A 21,375-nucleotide genomic window follows, 5' to 3' on the forward strand; every position below is an offset into this window, starting at 1 on the left:
CAATAGTTGAATCTTGGTAAATCGCACAAGCAATCGACTATCAATTAATGTAACCCTAGAATAATTGATATGGGACCTATGAAATACCAATAACAAGATACTAGAAGTTGGAGACAATCCAATAGTTTGATTATCTCCGATCAAACGATCCAAATATGTGAAACTCCGATCATCGGTCAAACGATTGAATCTCATGAATACGAGCACACTGTCACAACCTATGCCAAATTGAAGATCAGAATGAGAGGAGCAACTTTCATACCTGGGTCGATGTGAAATTTCATCAGAAACGGCCTAAAACAACCACGAAAATCTCGGTCGCCCTAAAACTTCATGGCATCGTTATGTTGCCTGTGGTGGCCCGATGTTGGATTTGATCTCAGGGGTAGGTCGTGCTCATGGAGAGCAATAAGCCCCAACTTGTCCAGCTGGAATTGCTTAAAAACATCGAGTTCATTCGTCGAAAAATTGACAAGTTATTAGGTCTCGAATCTGGTAAAGGAGTCGGGACTTATTTGAAAAATAAACTCTAGATTCTAGGTTTGTTTAGTAATTTCAAAATTGTGATATGGGCCTTAAAACTTCAAACGCACGTAACTTCTTCGTGCAACTCCAATTTTCAAACCTTTTTTTCCTACAAGCTCATGAGCTCAAGTTATATGTTTCTAGCCAAGAATCACAATTTTCTAACTTCAATAAAGATTCTTAATAAAATCATAATAAATCACACAAGGACATTTTTGTCCAAATTACTTTTAAACACACTTAAAACCAATATTTTTAATCCAATGATACTTGATAATATACCTGTAATCATTCTACACCATAATATTATTTTTCTCCAAAATGGGAAAAATAATAGGCAATTTTCATGTTATAACAATAACGATAATGAGACCCTTTCTTGTATCAACATGTTTGCCCATTTAAAGTAACTATACAAGTAATACATGAAATATACATAAAGTTACATAACATGATTGGCTTAAAATCATAATTCCAACAAGAAAGAATGACAACACATGTTGAGGGGTAAAAATGAAAATCAATACATAATAATGGGTAGAAAGGGTAACAAGAAGAGTGAGCAGTTGTAGCATTTAATGAGGTTGGCCTTTGAAATTTCCTAGTAGAGAAAAAAAAAAGTAATTTTAAAACTACTTTAATCCCTAGCATTGGGAACTCATTTGATGATACACGTGGATAGCAAGTATTGTCATAGTCGCTCAAGCAAGTGTCAATAGCAAAGCTCAAAAAAAGAATTCAATTTAATTTTTAAAATTTTGTGAATTTAATTCTTATTTTTTAATCATTTCAAAAGATTTTTTTCATTATTCTTTTTAAGAAAAATTAGTGTATAGTGATAAAAATAAAAAAACTTTAGTAATTAGCATATGAGACATTACCTAGTTTTGTTTTGGATCTGGTGGATGAGTTATAAATTTTATGTTGTTAAAAGCCAATTGGGCATACGCATGTGCTCTTTAGGTTTGTTTAATTTGCATTTGAAATAACGTTTTTACCTTTTGTATTTTATATGGGAGCCAAATCACGCTCCACCTTTGATTCAATCCTAAACGAAGACCATGAGGTTGCAACCACCACCAACGATTTTAATGACCATATTCATACCAACAACGACCATGGCTAAGAAAGTCACTACAAAGCGCTAGAGGAAGGTGTTTTCTTGTGGAGAAGGCATCTTCCGTCATTTTCTGGCAAAGAAGCAATCGATGATTACCATGACTTATCCTGCGTCACGATTGCTGGCAAAGAAGGCTATTTTCGGTCGCTCGAGAAGCAATTAGAGGATCAACGTAGGTAGATTCGCAAAGCTCAAAGGCTCTTCCTGCAATTTCAATGACTGGGCCTAACAGATCTTCGTTTCCTATAGTAATTCTGTAACATCCCACATTGACCAACAGAGAGGGGGTGATGTGCCTTATATGTACATACCCACCTCCATCTAGCACGAGACCTTTTTAGAGCTCACTGACTTCGAAGTCATGGGAACTCCGAAGTTAAGCGAGTTAGGGCTAGAGCAATCCCACGATGGATAACCCACTGGGAAGTGTTCATAAGTTCCTAAAACAAAACTGTGAGGGCAGAGGGGGCCCCCAAAGTGGACAATATCGTGCTATGGCGGAGCAAATCTCGAGATGTGACAAATTCAGAATCTATGCTAATTATTGTGCTGGTTTTTAATTTGGTGTGGTCTGGTTTTGATGTTATGGGATTGAATTACTTGGAAATGAACTTTCCTTGATATTTTTTTGTTCAATTTTGAGATCTGAACTGTGGTTACGTTGTTGTGTTTTGAGTTCGTTTATGAATGTATTAGAGTGATAGCTTCTCTTCAGCTGAAAACATGGTGGCATTATTTTGATGATAATAGATATTGCATTGTTGTCTGCCTGATGGTCCTGTCTCTTTCTAAAATTTGCCTAAGGGCATTAGGATATGGCCTTAATAGATTCATGCTTTCTCTCTTTTTTTCTCCTTGACGCAATTTAGCACTGAGAAGAAATATGTCAAAGATGCCATTTTAGTTGTGTAAATGAGTTGGTAATTATAATTGATTAGCCCAGGTTAGTGCCCTTCATGCCCCAACTTTCTCATTGAATTATTGTTTTTTACATAGTAAGTATATATACACTTATCATATATTGTTTTAGAATTCTCGTAAAATTACAAAAAAAAGAGTTGCTAGGTTTGTATATCATTGAATGAACGGTGTGATCATTAGCAATGTGCATGTGCTGGCAGGTTGTTATGAGTGTGTAGAGTAATTGTTTGGTGTTTGGGTGGTATTTTTTTGGTGTGAGAAATGGCATTGTTATCAATTTTATATTTATATACATTGTGTGATACGTTATGTTGTAATTCCAAAAACTGCAATGCAGAAAACGGAAACTACAATGTAGAAAACATAAACTGCAATGCAGAAAACAGAAAATGAGGGATTTATTATATTTTAGATTGATCATTGTATAACTCTAGAGCTAATCATAAGGGATTTATTAGATTTTAGATTGATCATTGACACGAAATCAAGTTCTCGGAGACGAAAGGCAATCTTCAATGACACAAAATATTCTTCTTTTTTGAAAACTACATTGCAAACAATAGAAACTGCATCGCAGAAAACGGAAAATGTTGTTAGAAATATGCCCTTAAAGCCAACTAATTATGTAATAGTTAGAGTTAAAGGACATCTTTGATAAAAGACATATTATGTTATCAACGGGCAAGAAAGGTTATTTTATACATTAAATCATCATATGTTATCTTTCAATATGTAGAACAACCATAGTCCAAGGAACAAACAAGTGGATATGAGAGCTATGTAATGAGATTGCATACATGGAGACTTCTCATCATCCCTAAATCTTGAATATGTTCCTGGTCATAAGAATATTGATTGGGCGTCAATATTCCGCAAAAACCAGTACACACAGTATCGTCTCTATATGTAGGGAATGACAAGGTCTCAAGTCATTAAGTGTGGAGACAAATCGATATGTGTGTAGGTGCTTGTAGGTTTCAATTAACCTTTATTAATAGGAAGAATTAAATTGTGAAATTTAATTCGTATATCGTCTCATCGTCTCTGAGAAGTTGAGTCAACCCATTATCTTGTTAAAGGGAACCTATGGATCTACACACCCAAAGAATGTGATTAGAAGTACAAATGAGGAGAAATGAAATAAGGAGACACAAATCAATGGTTGATAATCAAATGTCAAAAGTCAACATGTTGACCGGAGCAATTGACTAAAGTCAAATAGTTTGACCGGGTCAATTAAGTAAGACTATAATTATAATTTAACAGTTAAATTATATTAAAATATTAATTATGGAATTAATATTGACATATAGAAATATTGGATTGGGCTTTTAAATATGATTTAAAAGGAAAGGGACAAAATAACCCAATAGGCTATTGCGCCTAAGGGACAAGTGGCATAAGATGACATGACCCATGGACCAAATGGAGCCCCAAATAGCCACCCAATTATCTTTTGTGTTGTTCTATATAAGATAAGTGTTAGAGAAAACCTAGCTAGGATTTTTGGCTTCCTACTTTGGTTAATGAGTGATCATCTTTGTATCTCATCTTCCATAAACCAAAAATTGGTCCAATCAAGAAGTAGACTAGCATCCATACTTCTTGATTGCCTTCTCTTCATCTCTAGGAGCATTTGGTGTGGTGAGATATAGGACTCCAATCTTGGAGCCTTAAGGTGAAGGAGTCAAAATCAAGATAAACAAAATATCTTTCCAACAAAGGTGTTCATTCTTGAGAAATCAAGAAAAGGTCATCAAGGGTAAAGATCTATTCCCTTTTTCCTTTTCTATTTGTGTTCAAAGAGACTAGTCGAAGATACTTAGTTTAAAATGAAAAAGGTTTACCTCAACTAGTATAAACAAAATGAATCCGCCATTTAGAATGTTTTTGTTGTATATGTTGTGGGCAAAGTTTATTTCCTAAGCATTAGATGCATGTTTCTTTCAACTGCAATGCAGAAAAAAAAAAATTTGCAACCTATTTTATGTTCTAGGTGGTCTTCAGTCCGATTCCCCCTCTCCTAACATGGTCCACAATTTTTGTTTAGTGCAGTTTTGTTTTGTTTTGTTACTATTATAGTTATATTTTTGTTAGATTGTAGATTGATCATTGTTATTAAAATACACAATGCATTGTAGTTTATATTTCTATAGAAGTGGTTTTTGTTTTTGTTACAGCCTATGTTTTTTTTGTTACAGTTTTTGTTTTTATTTGCAATTTCTATTGTTATTTACAGTTTTTGTTTTTGTTTACATTATTGATATCTACACTATTTTGTTTTGTATAACTCTAGAGCTAAGCATGAGGGATTTGGTACAAATTTTGCATGTATCGATGTTGAAATAATTTTGTTTTATAAAATAAAAACCATTGACAATAAATATTGCGTAACTAACAAAATATCACAAAACAAGGTTGGTGTAGTGGTTTGTGAATGAGGCTACCTTCCTTTGAGGGTCAAGGTTTAAGTCTCTTCAAGCACACTAAATTTCCTTTTTTTTTAGGTTGAGGGTAACTTAATTGGTGATTAGTGATGGCTGGCGGGCGACGAATGACCAGAGTGGTTGGCTGGCCGGGAGGGGGATTGTCGGTGGTGGACATGTGGCATAGTGTTCTTGCCTTAGAATGAGTGACATTATGTATAATTTTGATATTTTTTAATTACATTATTGTAAAATTAGGTTTTTTTAAAAAAATGAATAGTTAAATTTGGCATAATGGCATCATCTTTTTTGTAATTTTGAGGTTTTTTCAATGTATGATGGGATAGGTCAAATGTAGAGTTTATAGGAGTTTGTGTATGAGTTCATAAATAGTTGATAAATGATGTATGAAATTAGAAAAGACATAATACTTGGGGGGTTTTTTATGTACTTAACCCTATTACGTATGATACTTTGGGGGTTTTTATGTATAGACACATTTTAACTGTCTTTGTTCTCTTAAATAATTTTCGAACTAAACTATCAGACGTATTCTCATATCTTCAATTTGTAAATTCTTTTCTTCTTCTTCTTTTTTTTTTTTTTTTTTCTGAAAACGGTTTACAAGGCATCCTTCGTGTTATATTATTTTCTCTTCCTCTTGCTCTTCATTTGTGCTGTCATCTTTCTCCACCATACCTCATTTTTTACATTCTAGAATTAGATCTAATTTAATTTCGTAAAGTTGGTGCTTCATATCTTGGAGTGCACTCAGTCCAGTCAAATGAATAGAGATGAAGTTTGGGACCTTGCATTCTAGGGACACTATTTCCTTCAGACCACCCGTATAGTGGAGAAATAATTGTCTTGAAGATGTAGTGGGTCAAAGTTAAGGCTTGGATAAATGAAATGTGGGAACCCAGTTGCTATGTCATTCTGAAAATAGCTTCAGAAGACAAAATATTTTATTTTGTTTGCACCTTAAAACAGAGAAATCCAGAAACTTTAAAAGGCCCTAAATAGAGTTAATTGGGAGAAGAACATGATCCCAATGGAAAACCTCAAATGGTCCTGATTAGAGCCAAGGTTTACAAACCACCAAATGATGTTCATTCAAAAGCAGAAGCAGCAGAACACAAACGAAAATCACTTTTTCTTTTTTCTTTTTAAGTAACCAAATTAAAAATTACATTACCATCACCATGACTGCTTCTGCTTTACAGATGATTAACATCTGGTGTTGTTTGTTGTAGTTAAGGCAACAACTGCATCTGAATTTGAAGAGAAAATTATTCACATACATCAGCCAGGGAAACAAGTTAAACATGACTAAAATGAAGCCAAATATCTCATCAAATGTAATATTGCTGCCTATGAAAATCAGTTTTGAATGGATTAAACTCGATGTTGTCCTGCTAAATAAATTTATGCCCTCAACCCCTGCAGCATCTCAATTAGCAGTCAGAAGAAGGCTCGGCTACCGTAGAACACCCTCGATCCATCCTTCTTCTTATCAAGTTCTAAATTGTTGTTATGGTTAGGAATCACTTCGCCACGGTCTTCACATTCCGCTTTATCAAGATCCATTGGGAGCTTCATCTTTGCCAAAGACTCAGTAAACTGTTGCATGCTTCTCATGTACATGTCCACTATTTGTTGCTGCATTGCAGACTGCTCGGCGGCCTCCATGTTGATGTTCCCGAGTGGAGCCGAAAACACCTGACCATATTGACCAGAACCAACCGTCTTTTCCTTGCTGCTCTCCTCTTCCTTTCCTGAGAAATTTGCATCCTTTGTGTCTACAGCTTCTCTTCCCTTTCTTGAGGTTGGAGTGTCTGGACAAGCAGCAGAACCTTGATTAGCTGCTCCTGTGGTGACACAAGTGTTGATAGAATTCGACGTCTCAGCAGTCACACGATTCTTTTTCTCGATTGAATCAGCGGAGTTTCGATCATCACTCAAGCTTGTTGTGGTGGAACTTAAGAAGCCAGAGTTGTGGATGCTCCCACTCCCATTAGGAGAAACAGGTTCACCCTGGATTCCCACATTTGAACTCACAGTCATTTCATAGTCATGATCAGCAGCAGGCTGAGGAGATGCACCGAGATGAAGAAACGAGCCAAGTCCTTGGGAACCAGGTCTCCAAGCACAGCCATGCCTTGTCAAGTTAAAATACTCAGACACCATTTGCTGACTCTCATTTACTACATCGATATCCGGGAATTCGATCCTCGAATACTCAACCGGGTCTAATACCACTTCTGATACTTTTCGATCAAGCAACACAACTTCTGAAGTTATGGATGAGTTAGCAGATGATTCGGATAACGAACTGGTGGAGGGTTTAATAGGCAAAGATGTGTTGAGAGAAAGACTCAATTTGACAGTTCCAGCTGGGGAATGGAAGAGATCAGTGGAAGACAGACTATAATCTTGAGTTACCTTTCCTTTGCCAATCACATGTGAAATTGGGACCAAAGTGAATCCCAAAAGCTGGTCTTCCATGTAGTTTCTGGCCCTGCTAAGCATCCAAATCTCACATTTGAGGACAGCATCAAGTTGAGTGATTTTCATCCTCAAGTTTTCGTTGAATTCGGGGTTCTTGCCACCTCCATTGATGATCCTAGTTGAGAGGGTCTCATCTGGATTGTAAGTGAGAGAAAATTTTGCATAGACATCTTGATTTTCATAGATGCATATGTTGTGAATGTTCCTAGCATGATGAGCATAGATTTCAAGAATCCCTGAAAAGTGATCAGAATCACCATTTACATCACCTATTGTGTTCGAATTCAGGTTGTACCGGAACCCAGTTGTCTGATTGAATGATTCCATCAGATCAGAATATAGCTTCTTCCCCTTGAGGATATTCTAATATTTTCTGTTTGGTAAGCAATGTAAGAGGTTTAATGAGAGAGAGAGAGAGAGAGAGAGAGAGAGAGAGAGAGCACACCTATGCAGAAGCTGTAGTTTTCTCAGATAGCAGATTGACTAATAACAATACATTGGAGGCCTGCTTCTGCAACCATATTTCTGCAAATCTGTGGGTTCTAGAAGAAGTTTTAAAGGATCAATCTATAAATTAAGCAAAGCATTTTTCACAAGAAAAAGGTTGTGCCAATTGAGCCTTCAGAGAGAGAGAGAGAGAGTTACTGTGGAATTGTGGAGGTTGCTTAGTGGTGGGTATGATAGTAGGTGGGAATAAAGAGAAGAATGTAAATCGAAGAAAAAATTGATGATGTTATGGTTGTTTTTTAACCACTTTTTCCTCATGCACTTTCTTTTGGGGGTGGGTGAAGGATAGTGATTTTTGAAAGGGTTGCTTTGCTTGGCATTACAGCTTCCACTTCTAATGTATAACTTGCTCCACTCAGGGAATTGGAGGCCCCCACTTGGCCCCATGTTCATTATCAATCTCCCTACCTTTCTCACACTGAGATGCTCTCCAAAGTTATTAGACCATCTCTCTCTCTCTCTCTCTCTCTCTCTCTCTCTCCCCTGTGGCAAGAAAATGTCTCAACAATCCCATACCACAATGTGGTACAGATACATGTCATGATTTGGAAATAATCCCCTTTGGCCCTGCTCTATAAATTATAAATCTCTATTGTTGATATGAGCATGAATGAAGAGGAAAGCACTCAAAAAACACTCAGACATGGATTTTGCCATGTTCAACCATTAGCACTGACGGATAATTTCTGTGTGTTGACACATGTGGTCTCGTCAATAATCAGAAATCAATCATGCACAGTGACGGACCTGTGGTGCATTTCAAATTTGAAGGAACAGACAAGCCATAATCTGGCAGCTCCAGCTTATTAGTGGCATTCAATTTGAGCATTTATTTCTCACCACTTGCTCCGAAGATTTTTGTGTTCCTTAATAACTTGACTTCACATTGTTGAAAATGAAGTTATATTTGTCCAAATAAGCTGCTATTTTGAATGATTGGTCTATGTGGACGTACATGTTCCACATGATGTAAGGCCAGGCCTCCAACCAATGGAAGAACTAAAGCCAATGATGTTGAACTTAGTGACTGATTGTGTGATTTAAAACCGGTGGCCATTTTCATGCAGTCTGGAGACTAAGGCCCGTTCAGTAACATTTCGGATAATGTTTTCTTATAATATTTTCAAAGAACGAAAACAAGAAAACAAATTGCATTTTTAGGAAATGAAAATGCGCCTTGTAGATTAATTAGAAAACATCTTCAGAAAACAAAAACAATGAAAATGTGTCTAGTAGTATAATTTGAATTAATAATATGTGAGTTATTTTTATGAAAACGTTTCCGATGAGAATGAAAACAACTTTTTTCTGTTTTCTACAAGTACACATGAACTTGTTAAAATGAAAACATTCTCAATGTTTTCTGTTTTTGAGCCACTGAAAGTGTTTTTGCCTTATTTTTGTTCTCTGAAAATGAAAACAACCCCTTAAAACATTACCGAAGAGGCCCTAAGTCCGCTGCCACAAAATGCAATAAAGCAACATCTGGTAGACCCACAGAGGCGCAAGCCTCACCGAAAAATGAATTGAAGATACTAGAATTTGCCCCTCTGCTTATTCCTACCAAGCGTTCGATTAAATGCCTCAAACAAGATTTTTTGTTGTTGTTGTGTGAGACCTTGAATATTTACCTTAGGTTATTGGGCTCAATATCATGATTATGTAGGAGAAAACGATTTGTCAATTGAAGCTCCACATCCAAAGTAAAGAATTTTAGAAGCTTTTGAAGAATTTTGAAGTTGCAGAACAGAGTCGACGAAAAGACTACTCAGAATGGTTGTAGTCACAATCCCGTGCTTCTCAACTTTAATTCCTTTTCAAAATGGCCACTAGCAAGGATATATGTCAAATTTTAACTAGACCAACTTCAAAAATGCTTTAAAATTCATATGTATTCCAATAATTCACCGAAAATTACCCCGAACTCGCAACCACATGTACTTTTATCTCGTGACCTCCAAATCACATGTAATTTTGGTTAGATTAATTGGTATTGATTTTGGTTAGATTAATGGATGATTTCATATGAATTTTCATAAACTAATTGTGTAATTGACATGGAATTTGTTCATATTTGATATGAATTTTAGTAAACTAATTGTGTAAAATGAATTTTGTGCATATTAGTTTATATACAAAATAGACTATATATAGTCAATTAGTCTTAGACGTAAAACTCTTATTTATTTTAATTATGAAATACATTTGTATTAAGCCTAAACCAAAATCACTATGTTTGACAGTCTCAAAGCGTGGCAAGTCAAGGTACCGCTGATATGGCTCAACAGGCAGTCCCCTCTCCAAAATGCTTCATACAATCAATACATGTCATGTATTATCCATATATCCCGCATTAGATCACATTCCTTTGTTATTGTCAGTAGTTGGGACAATATATTGACTGTAAAGTCATGTGTACCTGTTGTGGAGATCATCGAAACGCTCTTCCCTTTGGCCTCCCCCTATCAACTCTCCCACCTGGAAATGAAAAATTAAAACATAAACGTGCGTGTGCACCTGCAAATTAAGAGATGCAAAATGTTAAAGTACACAACAGAGTGTGGAGCAGGAACTCAAAGATAGTTAGAACAGCGGCTGCCACTGTCTCAGAATCATCATTGAGCCTCATGTAGAATGCTTTGATATCTTTACAAAGCATCTGCACAAGTATCTGCACAAAAGCACAGCAATAATATTATGAAAACCAACGCAAAATGTAATCCTTATAGGGAGTCTCACATATAAGCCCATAAATAGGGCCCAAATTAATTATTAAAAAGCCCTTGAACACCTAAATTCCAACAGAAAACCCAATTGAATTGTCAACCAGCTCATAAATAACAAACAATTAAACTATAAAAAAAAAAATTGGGACAACTGGCTATTTTTTGGTTTCTTTTTTTCACCTCAACTTTCAAAATGGCTTCCACGGTCCCTCAATTCCACTTTCGTTTGTAAAGAAAGTCCTGGGGTAACTTTTGTTACTTTTTTCTGTAAAGTGAGGGGCAAATTGGTCCTTTTAAGTGTTTAGTCATTTTTTTGTTTTCTTAATTAATATAAATTTAAAAATTAAACAATTAAGAAAAAGAAAAGAAAGTAAATCCAAAAATTATAGGTTAACCAGTTTCATATATTAGATTATTCAAGAATTACGTGGCTTTTCTTTCCCCTTATGCCTCCCACTCCCCCACTGTCTCTCTATCCCTCTCTCTGCACTCTCTTCCTTTCTCCCCCATCCAACTTCGGAGAAATTATATAATTATACGGTATCACCACGTCAGTTGGTGATATTCCTATTCAAGATCTACCATGTATCCTTTTTGAAAAGAAAATTAAAAAGAATTTACACCTGGACTTTGTCTTACAAGTTTACCCTTCAACATTAATTACCCTAACTCCTCTCCCTCGTCTTCCCTGTGCTATCGACGCCACCTAGCTGTTTTTGCATCTCCCTCGCCACCCAGTTGTCTTCCCTCCTCCCTCGCCACCCACCCGGCCTTTCCGTGCCTCCCATTCTTAGTAAAAAGTCAAACGTACTTAGAAAACCCAGAAATCTTGAAAATCAGTGCAAACCCATCAAACATGAAACAAAAATCTTCAAAATCTCCTATGACGACAACCCACTAACGAAAGAAGGTTATGTTTGATGTTGATATTATTGGAAGGGGACTGCAGCCAAGGGGCGGCAGTGCAAGGTAGGCAGATTGCCGATAGGGGAAGAAACTGCTACAGTCTTCTTGTTTTCTTTTTCCTGTTTTTTCAATTTTTATTTTATTTTATTAATAGTGTGGTTTAGGGTTTTAATAGGCTGCCACATAAATAACTAACCAAAATTGTTCTTTACATGCAGGTAGTGATTGCACCACCACAAGCACCTACTTCAAGAGCTCCACAACAAACTACTTCCACATCTCCACCACCATCTCAGTCAACTGTTTTGTCCCAAGCAACTACTTCAAGAGCTCCACAACCAATTCAGTCATCCCAAACCAACCCAAGAGCTGATTCAAAGAAGGGTCATGGCAGGAAGAGGAAGGCTACTTTGAATGAATGATTTAGACTGATGTTGAGATTGAATAGGGTATTTTGAGGGAAACTAGTTTGATGGTGTTTTGGTTAAAGTTGGATATTTTGCTTAGTAGTGGATAGGGTATATTCTGGTTAGACTGATTTACAGATGGATTTTGGATATGGTATATTTTAGAAATGGTTAAGAGACCTATTTCCCTTTCATCATCAAAGCAACAACCAGCATCCAAGACACAACTAAAAAGAACCAGAGCTTCCTCTCCCTTGCACGAAGTTGTAGCATCTCAGCATCCATTTTTTGAATCCGCAGCCCACCTATCAACTTCTTTGTACGTGGGGAGTCCTCTGCATCATACCACACCTAGAAGGAGCATCAATCACGTATCTACAAACAGAGTCCAAATTATTCCCTTTCACCCAAAAACACATAAGAGCCACATCAATTTTACATGAAACATGGTTAAAATTCCTCCTACCAGTCTACGAAGTGAATCTCTTCGCCCTCAACCCATAGTCGTAATTCACTGTCATTTCCCTTTCCGACTGAGAAGACCCGGACATGGACGACATGGACTGAGAGGGGGGATCAGTAGCCACGTCAGTGTTTTGCAGGAATCATTTATTACGGTGCCCACTTGATGATTCTACATCAGTTTTTAACGGAGGTCCTGACGGATTAACTAATGAATGTATGAAATTGATATGGAATTAAACGTTATAGATGCAACTGAGACAAAACAAATCTGTTGTATTGGATGCAACTGAGACCTACTTGATGATTCTACATCAGTTTTTAACGGAGATCCTGACGGATTAACTAATGAAGGTATGAAATTGATATGGAATTAAACGTTATAGATGTAACTAAGACAAAACAAATCTGTTGTATTGGATGCAACTGAGACGAAACAAACCTGTTGTATCAGACCCTAAAACAAGGACAACTTCATGGTAGTGAACTGAAAATTACCCTACATAAAATCATTTGAATGAAAATCAAAGAAAAGTGTTTTGTGAAAATAATTTTAAAACTTAAAGGGTATTCGTGTAATACCGAAAAACTCAAGGGGTGTTATTGTAAATAACTCAATCTGAAATAAAAAATTATATAAATTCCACGGTCAAATTAACTATCAAGTACCCTCAAGATCTATCCTCTTCAATGTATTAAAGATTGTAAACCCAGGGCTGTCACGACACGCTTGTTAGACAATTTGGAATGCGTAACAGCAAAACAATCGAAACTTGATTTGCAAAGAAGCAGAACGAGAGACCGTGAAACTGAAACTTTTCTTTTCTGTTTTGGTTAAATGTAATCTGAACAATTTTTAAGAATACAGAGACCAGTCAGTCATTATTTCACAGCGTCTCTATTTTTTTTTTTTTTCTCTTTTTTTCCTTTTTCCTTCCCTTTGATGGTACATTATTTCACATAGTTACGGCAAATACAGTCTTAACCCAAAAGAAAAAAAGGTCATGGAATTACTGTACAGGAGATGGGGTGGGAGGGTTTCAATATCTGCCATATAACGCAGTTGCACAAAGGGAATTACTTCCGGCCCAACCTTGCCAAATGCTGCTGATGTTTTGCTGCTGCAGCCTTATCAGCAGCTTCGCGTTTAAGTGCCCGCTTCGCACGTCTCCCAGTTTTATCCATTGCGGCCTCTTTCTTCCTAGGCTCACGGGACGAACTAGCACCCGAGTCCTCTATGTTTGATCTGTGAACAGGCCTTGCTTCTTGACGCCCACCTCTCACATATCCATTATCTCCCCACCTTCGATTACCGATTCGGATACTCGATGAACTGCTGAAGTAAGCTTCATCCAGATCATCATCCTCTTCGTCCTCATAGGGGTAATAATAATCATCAGGGTCATCATACACATCTTCACGTTCCTCCACAATCAGAGGCTCAAACCATTTTGCTCTAAGAAGTAAGCACACACTCTCCTCGAACATGTAGTCATGTATGCTGTCAAAGCATAAAAATGCGAAGGTAGTGCGTTAATACAACATATATATGCTTTCTTTCCTTAGGCATGTCAACCAATTACTGAAAAAATAGCATCTCCTTGAAAGTATTATGTGATTCCCTAACTAATTACTCAAAATAACTCTTACATGCAAAATGTCTTCCCCATCTCCCACTGGGAGGTATTCTCATAAGTCATAACCATGTTTCTCCCTTTCTAAATATGCACATAAAGCGAAACAAGAGGACTTCAAATACCTGCCATCAAGTGAACGATGGACATTCAGGAACTCAAATGGATGTTTGCATTGAGGGCAGGTGGGTTTTTGGCTGTATGTCACCCAACGAAGAATGCAGGTTGCACTGCACATAACGAAAATGAAAAATCATGAATACCACAGCCAATGCCGTTGCTTATAACAAATAAAAAGTAAAGGGTGTGTCAGGCTTTCATTCTATTTTATTTTTCATGCGATAACTCAGAAAGAGTATAGTCGAGCTAAAACTAATGCTATGTCTTTGCAGCAAACAACAGAGAGTCCAGCACAACACCCATGATGCGCATATAAATAGTTTCAATAAAATCAACAAGGGTGAAGCTAATTATGTTTGATTTGTGAACAGGCCTTGCTCCCCATGCACATATAGGTTCACCTACTGTCTAGTTTGCCCATACCACAATTGTCAGAAAATCTGATGAACTTGTGTTTCTAGACCCCTTAATTTTTACAACACTACCAATCAAGTCTACATTGAGGAGTAGTTACTTTAACTGTGTAACCCACAGGAAATACAATATAAAGAATCTTTATATGAGTCACATATCCATTGTATATATTGTCAAAAATAATATTCTACATACTAAAAACACCCATGATATCATCTATAGTCAATCTTTGATAATGAAATTTGATAAACCTCATGATATTTATATCAAATAGACACCAATAAACACTAATAACGTTTGACTTCACAGATGCAACATTAATAACCTAATGATAAAGGGAAATCAAGTGGAAATAGTAATCAGAAAAGGAGAAATAAGGGAGAATTGATTTCATAACTTAACACGTGTTGTGGATAAGAAAAACTTATCAAATCAGGGGAAATAGAGAACCTAGGGTACTCAGTCCTTGGACAAAAAGGAAAGGTCAGAAAACTTGATGGTTGACGTAAATTGTAAGATTGACTGCTCAAATGAGCACTCATTCTCAATATCATCAACTACCACCTAGAAAGAATAATGCATGCTTTATAATGTCTCAACTGCAGATAAAAACAGTCTCCAGATTAAATTGATAAAGTAGCATGGGACAGGCATACCTCTCTTTTAGACTATGCTCTCAAAATGCAATAAAGAAGCAATGGAATTTATCTAGTTACTCCCGAACAGTGCAGCACAATGTGCGCACATTAGCATATAAGAAATATGTCATCCTTAAAACAAAAGAAAAATGAGCAAATGTGTCAATAGAAGGATAAAAGCCGTTCAGAACATGAGAACAAGTCCCTAACATTTTATTCAGAAACTTAAAAAACAGAATAGGTTGGTAGCTTCTCATGGATTTTACCCGAAAAAAATATTGCAAATTTACAAATAAAACCCACTGAGTTTGGAACTTTAAAAAAACATAATAGGTTGGTAGCTTCTGGCTTTTCATACATTAACCCACAAACTCGTATTGCTGTTGCATGTGCACCTTAAACAACTGAGGATTTTTCGCCTTCGCATCAGTACAAGAGATGCTAGCCAGTTAAGTTGCCTTATCTCAGGAAACAAGTGTTCAGATCACAGCCTTTGACGACATTGCTCACAATTCTTGATGAGACAATGAATTATCAGACCATTTGAGGCTATGAATTATTATATAAAATGTTTACAACAACCACCAAACTATGAAATTTTAGAAGCCTGGTCAGCCTACCCCAGAAAAAACAAAAGGTGGCCGTTTTTAGATAACCAAATCAAAGGAGAGGCATATAGCCAAAGAGGCTATTGAAACCAGAGAAGTTGTACAAAGGCACACCAAATGAGTAAAAGACCAAAGCATCATTACAGATACACAGAACAGTTATAGCACCAAATGCATAAACCACAACTATGATACCGAGCGAAAAGCAGCAGACCAATACTTTGAATTTAGGAAACGCAAGATTTAAATAGAAAAGAGACTGATAAGACAAACCAGTAGGCATGCTCGCAACCTTTTACAAGAGCAGTTTCTTGAAGCACAATCTCATCCAAGCATATTGCACACACCCCACCATGATTCCCACATCTCTTTTCAACGTTGTCTGTGTTGCTCTGCATTTCCCCCTGAAAATTTTTAAATCCCCAATTTAACAAATTTAATGAAAACCCAAAACTCCAATGAAAGCAAACAGTTCGCATCAGAGCATGGAATCATATACTAACCTTCTATAATTACCCAAATATCCAATTCAAATATTTCAAAACGAATGTGATTTTATGGTTTTGTGATGTTTGGTTGCTGAGAAAACGCGTAGAAAAGTAAAACAAGGAACCCAAGTATTCAATATTGGATTTCAATTGCTTCACAGCCAAGATATCAAACCCAGAATTTGACACAGTCAAAATTGTGGCATTTGGCAGCGTGGAAAATGCAGGAAAACACAGAAAGAGAGAAATTCCCGAAAGTCCAATTCACCCCCAACAAAATTTTCTTTGACCTCAGTTTCCCGGTAAACAATCACAGGGTTACGATTAAAAAAACCGCAGAAAAATAAATAAATCGATCAAAAAAATGAACTAGATCTGGTCCGATGGAAGAACAAGAAGAAAGAACACAGGAGAGAAGAAGCACCTGATGTTGCTGCGTGGATAAATTGTTAAGATCGCTGAGTAGCTGATCCTGACCGTCCATGTTGATGACTGAAGTCATGGTGATTAGAATTGATGAAAATGTTCTAAGTGATCTAGCTTAAATTATATGCTGCCTGAAAAACTGAAGAAAATTTATATACGTAATAATATTATTTATATAAATATATATCTATATAATATGCAGATGCTGGAGAATTATTCTGATTCTTCTATCCTACATAGTCAATAATACTACAGAGAAAAGGGAGAGAGAGAGAGAGAGAGCCTCGTTTGGGGATGAAAGCCCTAGGAAGAAAGAGAGGGAGAGGGTTGTGGATGACATAAATAGAATTTGTTTTTTATTTATTTTTAAAAATAAATAAATAATTGAATTTCAATATTCCGACGTTTTGGGACTGTGGACTTGTGGTGGTGTATAAGGTTAGCTGACAGTTGGGCTTGTGGTGAGATGTGGGGGTGTAATATTTCGACACGTGGCCTTTCGGCTACATTTTTCCAACTCTTTTTTTCTCTAGATAATATATTCTTGTAATATTCCTTCTACTGTGAAAGAAAATTCTTCAGTCTTCCGCTCCATCGGTGCACGCGGCTTCACAACCGTTGGATTCCGTGTAAAAGTGAATGACCAATACTAGCTAAATTCTCTGGTATCAATATAGAAAAGAAATCCAAAGGTCATCTCTAGTCATAAGGCTAAATATAGTTCACGACTATAAAGTTAGTCTTCTAAAATATTAATGTTTTATAGAATAGTGTATGGCTAAATTTCTCCATCTTCACTCATGCAAGACTATATTTTAGGGTCCTTCATATTTTATTATTTTGAAAAAAACTATGATACAACACTCATACATTCCACAAGTATGTATTGTTTAATTTAATTGAACTACTTTTTAGAGACAATATTCCATAGATGACATGTATACGTTGATAACATTTAAAAAGGCTACTTTAAAAAAATTTATCCTAACGGCTAGCTGACGTTATCGATGATATCAGGGCACTTTTAATATTGGCTATTGGATATGTATTTGCACGAGATGTTTCGTGCTCTTGCCTACACTGATAATTTCTTCAAAAGCACATGCATGAGACCCACAAAAATTTTGGCCTATGCCAAAGTTGGATATTGTTTGGTTGAGAGCTAGGTCATCTCAGGATAGAGCTAAATGTAGTCCAGAGCTAAAAATTTAGTCCCCAAAATATTAATTTTTAAAGAATGCAGTGGCTAAATTTGTCTATCTCCACTGCATGGCTATATTTTAGGATCCTTCATATTTTATTATTTTGAGAAAAACTATTATACAACACTCATACATTCCACAACTATATATTATTTAATTTAATTAAACTACTATTTATATATATATAACAAAATTAAAGTCAACAAAGGCAATTTAAAAAAAATGGAAGGGTTTCAAGGGTCTGACCTTCAACGGTCATGACCCATAATTTTATAATTTTTTAAACAATACCAAACATTTAAAAATGTGAAGACCAAAAGAAAAAGGGAGCTTTAGTTTTAAAACACAATATAGTTTATTAATTTGGAAGATAAGAATACAATTTCATCTAATTAGCATAAGGCCAAAGACCAAATGTAGTACCTAATTTTACAAAAATATCATTAAAAAATATCAAAATTACACACAATGTCACTCCTTCTAAGGTAAGCATACTATGCCACATGTCCATATCTAGCCAACCACCACCGCCGGAATCCCGCCACCTGCCACCACCACCGCCCGTCGCACGCCTTCCACCATCCTGCAGGGGACCAACTCCATTGCCCTTTATTCACCTTTAAAAAAAGATTTTGTGTCATTGAATGGACTCGAACCTTGACCCTCAAAGGAGGAAGGCTCACTCACAAACCACTACACCAAACTTGATTTTATAATATTTATTCAATTATACAATATTTATATAAACAATCAACGGTTTTTAAAAAAAATAAATAAATAAAATCATTTCAACACTTATTCACACAAAAACTGCAAATAAAAACAGAAACAGCAATAAAAATACAATGTAGATATCAGTTATATTAAAAACAAAAACAGCTACAAAAACAATTGTAATTAAATGAAAACTGCAATGCAGATTCTAGTTTCCAAAAGTCCAATTTTGAGTTCCCTTGCTCTTGGGTAGTTCTGCTCTTCTCTTGCCCACCCGATTCCTCATATGGATAGCCTCTATTCTTCAAATTGGTGAGGTTGAAGGCTAAGGAAAGAACAAAAATCAAATTGTAATTAAATGAAAACTGCAATGCAGTTTCCAATTTCCAAAAGGCCAATTTTGAGTGCCCTTACTCTTGGGTAGTTCCACTCTTCTCTTACCCACCCAATTCTTCATCTGGGTAGCCTCTACTCTTCAAATTGGCGAGGTCGAAGGCCAAGGAAAGAACAAAAATCAAATTGTAATTAAATGAAAACTGCAATGCAGTTTCCAGTTTCTAAAAGTCCAATTTTGAGCTCCCTTGCTCTTGGGTAATTCTACTCTTTTCTTGCCCACCCCATTCCTCATCTGGGTAGCCTCTACTCTTCAAATTAGTGAGGTTGAAGGCCAAGGAAAGAGCAAAAATCCAATTGTAATTAAATGAACGCATGCGCCTAAAAGTCCAATTTGAGTTCCAATTGTAATTAAATGAAAACTGCAATCCTGTTTCCAAAAGTCCAATTTGAGTTCCCTTGCTCTTGGGTAGTTCTACTCTTCTCTTGCCCACTCAATTCCTTATCTAAGTAGCCTCTACTCTTCAAATGGGTGAGGTTGAAGGCCAAGGAAAAAGCAAAAATCCAATTGTCATTAAATAAAAAGTACAATGCGGTTTCCAAAACTGCAATGTAGTTTGTGCAAAACTACAATGCAAAACCTGTACAATGTAGTTTTGCAATACCATTTCCAAATATTATAGACAAATACAATCACTCATACTCAAATCGAATATAAATCCACCCAAACTCCAAATCTAAGTTCCTTTATTCTGAATTAAAACCTTCAAAATCTACTACAACCCCAAATTTTCCACATACCCGCACACTACAAACTAATTAAATTATTGTAATTTCTGAACAAGCATAGACATAACAAAATGCTAAATGACACCATGGAAAACAGGCATAGTGATAGCCATTGAATGAGGTTGGTTGATCCACTCAAACCTATAATATATGCCACACAATGAAGATCGAAGGTCTAATAGAAAGCATGAGCCTAGTAAAGAAATCACATGGCACTGAAATTTCTTACATCAATTAATACTAATTGTCTTGCATGGCATTTGCAATACAAGTACAATAGAGATTAGAAAACTCTAATGCTTATTCTAGTAATATGCATGAAAGTCATGACAAAAGAGGTTGACATCAATCAGTTGTAAAAACCTTTGTGCACCCCACATAAAGAATCTTGCAACCATGAAAGGCATAATATTCCAAGCACATTGAGGTTTTCATTTACTTGAATCACACTCATAAATGACTACCAGTAAGTGGGAAGGTGGGGTAAAGCATCAATTGAAAAAGAAAGGACATGCTGGGCTAAACATCCTACTTCTTCACTGGGTACCACAAACACTTGTAATAACTACAATCAGCCATTTATATCTTCACAATATATGTACATATAGATAACTTCAAACAGGAAGCCACATGATATGACTTGTGAGAGGCTGTTCAAACAGCAAAATATAGCCTGTTCGAATGGCCTATCACATCCCAAAAAACAAGATCCTGCTGATGAAGAAAGAGTCATATGTGTGTGTAACAAACAGGCACACAAGAATGCAGACATATATGCATTTATATATGTGTGTGAAATATAGACTAAAAACATGCACTAACTAGAAATTTTAAAGCAAACTCAAAAGTAGAACTAGAAAACCAGAGCGAATGGAAATAATGGGAAATAATGGGAAAATTTGCTGGTGCTATAGGAAATTACAATGCTTATCTTGTCGCATATCCTGATATTAATTGGCCCAAATTGCTGAAGAGTTTGTAACATCTCTTGGGTTGAGTTTTAATCCCTATGTTACACAGATTGAACCTCATGACTACATAGTAGAACTCTTTCATGCATTTAGCCAATTTCCATCAATTTAAGATTTTGACGTAAGCTAAATGGGACAAATTCAATACATCATACACAAATACCAACAACAAGTGAATGCAAATGCAGGCCTTTGAAGTAAAACCCAAACTCAAACTAACTCAATATACACACAACTTATCTAATTTACATCCAAAACGTAATTGAAATCTCGAAAAAACAAAGACACAAACTCACCTCGACCACTCGCCCATAGAAACTGCAAGCTCGCAATTTCATTCAAAACCCTAATTTTACAACCGCCTCTTTCCTAATCTTCCACCACCTTACCGCTCTTCCCTATCGACCCGACCACGGCCTCTGTACCAAACCTACGAAACCACCCCACCTCAATCTCCTCTTCCCTACCACCATTAACATTTTTGAGGCATGGAGTTCTCAGCCAAATCTTGGAACATATTATGCTGGCGA

At 36.2% G+C, this 21,375-nt stretch overlaps 2 protein-coding genes across 4 annotated transcripts; both read right to left on the bottom strand.

The window, feature by feature from the left end:
- Positions 1-6,079: 6,079 nt before the first annotated feature.
- On the bottom strand, positions 6,080-8,302 carry LOC148919176 (uncharacterized). Of its 3 annotated transcripts, none has more exons than XM_089048888.1 (2): positions 7,946-8,302; positions 6,080-7,873 (listed from the first exon to the last, which is right to left on the bottom strand). In XM_089048888.1, exon 2 carries the CDS (start codon positions 7,825-7,827, stop codon positions 6,454-6,456), a length of 1,374 nt encoding a protein of 457 aa, XP_088905014.1. In that variant the 5' UTR covers positions 7,828-7,873; positions 7,946-8,302; the 3' UTR covers positions 6,080-6,453. The 3 variants fall into 3 exon arrangements, with proteins under 3 accessions (XP_088905014.1, XP_088905015.1, XP_088905016.1); XM_089048889.1 differs by having other exon boundaries at positions 6,129-7,736; positions 7,946-8,298; XM_089048890.1 differs by having other exon boundaries at positions 6,129-7,809; positions 7,946-8,298.
- A 5,012-nt stretch (positions 8,303-13,314) lies between these two features.
- On the bottom strand, positions 13,315-17,136 carry LOC148919177 (uncharacterized). Its single transcript, XM_089049299.1, has 4 exons — positions 16,835-17,136; positions 16,196-16,326; positions 14,268-14,372; positions 13,315-14,009 (listed from the first exon to the last, which is right to left on the bottom strand). The coding sequence occupies exons 1-4, from the start codon at positions 16,910-16,912 to the stop codon at positions 13,586-13,588; spliced, it is 738 nt and encodes a 245-aa protein (XP_088905425.1). The 5' UTR covers positions 16,913-17,136; the 3' UTR covers positions 13,315-13,585.
- Between the last annotated feature and the right edge of the window lie 4,239 nt (positions 17,137-21,375).

This window comes from Prunus mume, linkage group LG3 (assembly GCF_029339155.1).
Source record: "Prunus mume cultivar Tortuosa linkage group LG3, ASM2933915v1, whole genome shotgun sequence".
Lineage (NCBI taxonomy): Eukaryota > Viridiplantae > Streptophyta > Magnoliopsida > Rosales > Rosaceae > Prunus > Prunus mume.